This window comes from Pavona decussata, unplaced genomic scaffold (genome assembly GCF_977016875.1).
Source record: "Pavona decussata unplaced genomic scaffold, jaPavDecu1.1 SCAFFOLD_6, whole genome shotgun sequence".
Lineage (NCBI taxonomy): Eukaryota > Metazoa > Cnidaria > Anthozoa > Scleractinia > Agariciidae > Pavona > Pavona decussata.
The window spans coordinates 657,501-665,000 of NW_028145430.1; the positions used below are offsets into that span (position 1 = coordinate 657,501).

Below are 7,500 nucleotides of genomic sequence, written 5' to 3' on the forward strand. Positions count from 1 at the left end.
GTAGGCACAATTGCTTTTTATTAATTTATAAATAACATAATACTACTAATAATAAATAAATATAATACTACTAATAATAAATAATAAATTCATCGTTTCATAATACTGATAATACTACTAAAAATATAGCCATTGTTTCATGTAAATATTTTCCTGACGAGATGCCAATTTAGAGCATACAAAAGTCCCAGGTATGTGGCGACATTCTGAAAAAGGAGGACAAATCGTCCCTCGTCAAAGGAAATATTGTATATCTTACCTTCACATGTTGTTACATTTCCCCTTTTTACAAGATGAAGTCCATCAGGGCATGAACAAGAATAGCTTTTGGACTTCAACAAACACAGACCCAGACATCCTCCATTTTCCACAGCGCAAGGATTCTGGTATGAGCCAACTAAAGAAATAATGATGAGCATTAAATTTACATAAATCGAGCATTGCGGCAAGTAAGAAAATATTTGTTCGAAAGGTTTGCCCTTATTTCTGTCAATAATGAACCTAAGTAGAGGGATCTCTTAGTTTCTTTCCGGGCACAGCAAAGTTTGAGTGAGGAAAAGGGGGGTGGGGGGGGGGGGGGGAGGGTGGTCAGTTGGAAACCGAAATAGTTGTCAGTTGGAGACCGAAATAGTTGAAAAATAGCAAGAGGCCAGCAAACGACACCTTTGTGCCCACCACAGTCCTGGAATCTCGTTTAGCGATTAAAGTATTTTTTGTTGGTAGCCTGCCAGCAAGTTATCTATTAGACCAACCGCGAGAGGATAGGGTGAGAGACGACCAAAGCGAACCGCGGGAGCGTTGGGGCGTGGGCAATCCTCTCGCGGCCGACCCAGTAGAGAGCTCGCTTTTGTTGGTTACTCTAAACACCTGTTTCCAATTTCACACTAGAAACATGCTGCTGGCAATGTTTCATTACGAACTCCTGGAAAGTTGAGATGATAAAGGAAACATGAAATTGCAGTTTCGGAGTGCTACAGACATTAGCAAATTAAAATTAACTCGGAAACACGATAACTGCTAATCATTGATATTACATTATTTTCCAATTTTGTTCGATAAATTTACTGTTTCTAAATAACTGAGATAAATAGTGTAATGAAGTCCCATATCGCCATGATTTGGATTGTCTGCTTCTTAACTGGGACAAAATACCGTGAATTGTACTTATCATTAACAAAAACAACAGGCTTTCTGTTGTTTAAGTTGCTATTTCAGACACCACGTACGCTAAGGTTAAAGATGCACGCCTTGAGTGGAGTCAAATCTCTTCAATAGTACTGACAGTAAATTAGCAGTCGCCACTTTTTGAAGTGAAACTTGTTGAATAAACTCTACGTTGCTTCATTCGAGATAAACACATTTGTTTATGCCACTCTTTGTCTCCATTATTTATTTACCTGTCCTGCCGCAAGGTTGCACTGCTTTTATGTCAAAGATCTTGCCATTGCTCCCCACAAACGACCTCAGAGGTTTGTCAGGGAACTTAGACTTCAATCCCAATCGCTGGATCCTTCCCAGTTTCCAGTCCGTCCAAAACAGCGTCCGGTTGAAATTGGTTATGCCAAACGGATAGGGAGCTGGATAGTAAGCTTTCCGCATGCTTAGATCACCGAGATTCACGCAGGAAATTGACCAGAAGCCGGCATCGGAGTAGCACAGTTCATTGGTAGACTGTACAAGCGTTAATCCATTCGGAAGGCTGAGGGGAGATTTCACGAGTACTCGCCGATCGGATCCATCCATGTTTGCTACTTCGATTTTCGGTCGCTTCCGGCTCCAGTCGGCCCAATACATTTTTCTGAAGGTTGAAACGAAAAAAAAAAATTGCCAATAAGAGAAAATTGGCAAGTACAGTGTATCGGAGATATCGGGGATATTTTTCTCCAGCGGGTAGAAGAATTTAGATACAATGATCAACTTGGACGGGATACCAAAAAAAAAAAAAAAAAATAGTATTTGGGGTAAGCGAAATTCGGATCGTAAGACACCGCCCCCCAACATTTTCTATCACTCAAACAACTAGCAAAAGCATCTAAATAGATTAAACTGTTAGTTAAGACACCTAAAATACACAAACAAAAGAAACAACCAAACAAAAAAAGTTAAGTATTTTGTGTATATTTCCTCGATTGTTGGCAAAATTGAAATGTACTTCTTGGACAAAACAAGACCGATTCCTTTCACTCTGATCGAAATTTGACAGCCTTGTACTTCAGAAATGAGGAATGCTTTTATAATAAGCCGAACAGTTTGGAATGCCATTTTGCGGTGTTGTTTTTTTTTTTTTTACTTTTCTCTGATTGAAAAATCAACGTTGTGTTGATCTACAACCGCTGACAAAAACGTTCTGTGATATTGTCAGCTAAGTAACGATGAGAATGACGATCGCGATGACAAACACGTAGAGTTGTTTCAGGATAAATGAATCTTACCCACTGGGTGGATCAACAATTATGGCTCTCGGATTGCTCAGGTCGGAAGAGATAAGAGTCTTTCTTTGAGTACCATTTAGTTTTGCCACTTGAATGATGTCCAGTCTCGAGTCTGTCCAGTAAATGTTTCTTCCCAGCCAATCCACTGCAACTCCTGCAAATGGTAGCACAAGAATAATAAACAAAACAAAAAACAAACAACAACAACGAATAAGATAGAGTTAAGTGGAGATCGTTGTTAGCAGATGTAATGTGATGGAATGGTTATGCGTCGCATTTCAAACGAAGGACTCGAATAGACTAACTTTCAAGCCAAAGGGAACAGTATGCTTCAAGTTGCTTCATGCTGCAGAAACAGCAGTAAAAAAATGTCTGCAGAGTGGACCGTGTGGGACTTTACCTTATGTAATGTATACCAGTGTATGGTCGTCTGGTCTCGTCATAGGTATTTTGGAACGACAGCGTCTTGCCAAGATAAGAATTATGGCTCGATCAAAATAGATTGATATAACTCCGAAATGTATCCGAATAGTACCCTTAGGAATAAGTATCAGCCAAGTTAATCATCTGGCCACAGTTGTTCAAAGAGCGGATAACTTTATCCACTAAATAAATTACTATCCAGCGGATAAAATGCACTCCAACCAATGCATCAGTTTATCCGCTGGATAGCAATTTATCCACGGCATAAACTTATAATATCGAGAAGCGCATAAGACACGTTCAAAAACAACCAGTAGACACTACAGTGCATATAGGTTGTTTCCACAGTTCAATGTCTAGGTCAGTTTGGTTATAACCAGATAAACCATCACGTCACATGTTCTGTCTTCAATTCCTAGGAAGAAGCACTAAAATGTTGACGAGAGCTTGCCTGTTTGGCTATTTATTAATCGTTATAGGTCACAACAACACGAATCCTTTTGTTCTCTCACCTTCTGGACTGCTAGATTGTCCGCCGTTCACAATGACTTCCATCTCACTCCCGTCATACTTTGCGCGTATAATGACGCCCTTTATAACCTCGGTCCAGTACACCCTTTGATCTACGCAATCATAGTCAACGCCAACGTGCACTGCCCCTGCACGCTGGTAGATAACTCCTACATTGTTGGGTCGAGGAGGAAGAGACATGCGCTGTATACTGTTGCCTTTGCTGTAAATAAGAGACGCGTCCCCATCTGAAAACAACAGTAATAGTAACAACAACTCAGACAAATGTCAGCTTTAAAATACCGGTTGTAACATTTTTACCTGGCCTTATTTCATTCTGTTTTGCTTTACATGGGTCTATAGGTAGAGAAAGACGTAGCCAATTTGGTACGACGAAATGAACGAAGGATTGTTTTATCACATGGGCTACACCACGGTCAAAAAGGATCAAAAAAGAAACACACGCTATCAGAGCGCGAAACTACTCAGCTCTAGGGATTGTCTATAATTGATGGGCATGACCCACCCCCTCCCCCCCCCCCCCTCCAAAGAAAATAATGCTGTTTAGCCTGTTGTGATGTATGCAATAGTTTAAATGCAAAACAGTGATTGTTAAACTGCACGAAATCATCTCTAATTGGTACTTTTGATACTTTTAAAATAATTTAGTGTTACCAGAGATATGGTTGTTAAATCCAAGCCTTGCAACAAAAGTATCAAATAAATTTGTCCATGTTGCAATGTTTTCTTTTCATTGAAACAGATTGTACTTACGCCACTGACACCTTTTGCCTGAAAATCCAGGAGGACAAAGACACGTGTTGTTTTCAGTACACGAACCACCATTCATGCATAAATTGCAATCCTCTACAAAATAAAGGAAAGAAACGCACAAATATGATAACTTGCAGTATACAATGCCGCGCATCATACCATTGATTCTTCGTCGTTTTAAAATAATTTTTGGCACTCTTTGATATTGATACCTTTCTGAAGCCTTTCATTGTAGGTACCAAAAACAGGACCCAAACAGTGAGAGGAGCTAATATTCGCGCTCGTGAATCCCCACTTCAAAAAAAGTCATTTAATGAGATTAACAGGTTAAGGTCCGGCCGTGACTACGACTGCGACTGCTACTACTACTGCTTCTGCTGCTGCTACTACCGCTACCGCTACTACTACTACTACTACTACTACTACTACCACTACCACTACCACTACCACTACCACTACCACTACCACTACCACTACCACTACCACTACCACTACCACTACCGCTACCGCTACCGCTGCCGCTACCGCTGCCGCTGCCACTGCCACTGCCACTGCCACTGCCACTGCTACTGCAACTGCTGCTGCTGCTACTACCACCACCACCACCACCACTACTACTACTACTACTACTACTACTACTACTACTACTACTACTACTACTACTACTGCTGCTGCTGCTGCTGCTGCTGCTGCTTGTGCCGTTGCTGCTACTACTGCTACTGTCACTACTACTACTAAAATTTCTGCTACTGTTGCTGCTACTGATAGACGTTTTTCCATGCTTAGTTTGTTCTCTACACTTTCAGTTTCGGCTTTCTTTTCTAAACAGCCTTGTTTTTTTATCTGAATTCTATCCAACGTACGCATAGCTATATTCGTGCAGAAATTCTCCTGCTCATAGTCTTTGATCAACAACCAACGTATTGGTACTCACTATTCTATTCTAGTCTACCTGACTTTTTGACTTATAACTAATAGTACGTGTATATATAATTGTACTTTGATTTTATTGTGACCTCTTTACGAATAGAAGTTATTCTTACTATAAGCAAAACTGTGAAACAGAAACGATACGATGTATTGAATAAATGAAGTCAATACGAACAAAACCCTTACTTTTGCACGTCTTTCCAATCATTTTGTAACCCGGCAGACAATGGCATATAAAGGAGCCGGCCATGTTGAAACAGTCTGCTTTATCTGGACAAACTTGCGGTTCCTCACATTCGTTTATATCTAACAAATAATAACAATGCGATAAATCTTAGCCTTGAATGCTTTGCTTTTATTTACTAATTGCCACATATCTCTTTCTACAAAATAAACATAAAAAACGGAACTATTTGTCATAAAACAGTCTACCAAACTTGTATTGCGTTCGAGACCGTTTAAGACAGTTAACAGTAAGCTCGGAAAGAGAAGAGTGGCCGGGTTAGGGGTCAAGCAAAAAGTGGTAACACTGACATTAAACATTTAATGAAACACCACCAACTGCCACCGTGAAAACTCTAATTTTGACCGGATTTTTTTAAAGTTTGCTTTTTTATATTTATTATTAAAAATATTGTTATTCACAACAACGTTTACATTTTGATTTAATGTCATCCCTATTATTTCCTTTCTGGCTGTGAAAACTAACTTCTGAGTCAACTCTAGCAAATGTCTGAAAGTTTGGGATCCAAAGTAGCGAAACCAAGCGGCTGTTCAGAGTCATTACACACTGCCTAGATCATGTGATGCTTTTTACTCTTGTTATGGACCTCTGATCTGCTCTTGGATTTATACGAGCCGTCACTTCACTTTGCAGTACAGATAACGCTTATTAAGATCAAAGGGTCGAGCGACTGGTTTCGCTGCATTTACATGCCATTCTATCAACATCTCGCAGATTTTCGCTAAACGGACCCGTAGTCTCCACCCTGTCTCGCCAATGTACAAAGCCCCCCCCCTCCCCCCCCCGTCCAAAAAAAAAAAAAAAAATGAAGAAGAAGAAGAAGAAAAAAAAAAACTTAAGAACATTGAGCTAGCATGGTTAACTCACCGGTACAAATATCTCCTTCCCCAGTGTAGCCTGCGTTGCATCTGCACTCCTTGCCCGGATCCACACTGTTGTCCAGTGCAACACAGTGGGCATTATAGTCACAGACCACTCCTTCACAAGTTCCGTCACCTAAGCAGGCGAATAATTCTTGTAAATACCTATTTTGGTATGCCATCTGTTATGTACGTGGCCGCGACATTCATATGCGCATATACCTGCGCTTATCGAGTGAGCCAAGCTGCCCGTCTGAGGCTTGGGACCAACTACCCGACCAGCTCAACGTTTCGGCCGCCACCATTGAGGACTGGGGACGAGGTTGACCTGTTTTTTCTGGCAATTTACATAGTTCCATCTTTTGCTGTTGTTGTGATTCTTTTAGCAGTTGTAAAAAGAAATGAACAAGCTGATTACACCGCCTTCAACAGGTGATACACGCGGTACCTTGAATGCAGGAAAATTACAGTGATCGAAAAATCTTTCACTTGTTATCTCACGCTAGGGAGGGACATATATTGAAGACGGTAGTCGAGCCTTGAGGTCAGATCCACGAAGGCCTCCCAAGTTAAGATGTGTCCTAAGCATTGTGTCTTGACAAAAGTCTACTGTTGTACTAACAATAGCCTATTGCTGTGAGACAATACTTTTAAGTATAACAATACCTTTAAGTATGCGATAATAACCAATACTTTTAAGTATTGTTAAAAGGAATGTCTTAACTTAGGAGAGCTTCGTTAATTCGGCCCCTGGTATCGAGCGTGCTATCGAGCGTGCCTGTTATAGAGGACGTCTTTTGAGAACTGAAGTGTAGTAAGTGCATTCTAGCCGTTTATACAAGAAAATGGAAAATCACGAATCCACAGAGTAATTTGCTGACTTACTTAAACAGTTGAAACCATTTCCATAATATCCTGGCTTACACCGGCAGACGTAGGAACCGGGTTTATTGACACACTTGGCTTTCCCGTGGCATTGGTGGGTCAGCTGTGCACATTCGTCAACATCTAAACAGAACATAATAATATTACAAAAAGCTCTTCCTGTTGTAAATTAAAAGTGTAGCCCTATTTGCATAGGAAAAAAAATACAGTTAAACGATTTCAAAACAACGCCTAAAAACGTTTTTGTTTGTCTTCTGAGCTTGTTTCCCTCCTTTGTTTTCAGCTTTCGTTCGGTAGTACTTCATTTTTTTTGATAATTATGCACAAGAGAAGTGGATCAGACCTATCATGTTTGCAGAACCATACCTCTACAATCGAGTCCATTTCCTGTAAAACCTGCTTTGCATTCACAGATTCTTGAGTTGCTTGGTGATGTCACACA

At 40.4% G+C, this 7,500-nt stretch overlaps 1 protein-coding gene across 3 annotated transcripts in view; it reads right to left on the bottom strand.

Annotated features, from left to right (window-relative positions):
- LOC146489036 (uncharacterized) overlaps positions 1–7,500 on the bottom strand; it is a 62,243-nt gene that overhangs the window by 3,834 nt on the left and 50,909 nt on the right. For all 3 annotated transcript variants that reach the window (XM_085105441.1, XM_085105434.1, XM_085105426.1), the window contains exons 43-51: positions 7,425–7,500; positions 7,059–7,181; positions 6,181–6,309; positions 5,256–5,375; positions 4,140–4,232; positions 3,368–3,613; positions 2,433–2,586; positions 1,398–1,798; positions 260–397 (exon numbers count right to left, since the gene is read on the bottom strand). The exon at positions 7,425–7,500 is cut by the window's right edge and continues 44 nt beyond it. In XM_085105441.1, coding sequence (XP_084961567.1) covers positions 260–397; positions 1,398–1,798; positions 2,433–2,586; positions 3,368–3,613; positions 4,140–4,232; positions 5,256–5,375; positions 6,181–6,309; positions 7,059–7,181; positions 7,425–7,500 — 1,480 coding nt within the window. The remainder of the gene's footprint in view (positions 1–259; positions 398–1,397; positions 1,799–2,432; positions 2,587–3,367; positions 3,614–4,139; positions 4,233–5,255; positions 5,376–6,180; positions 6,310–7,058; positions 7,182–7,424) is intronic.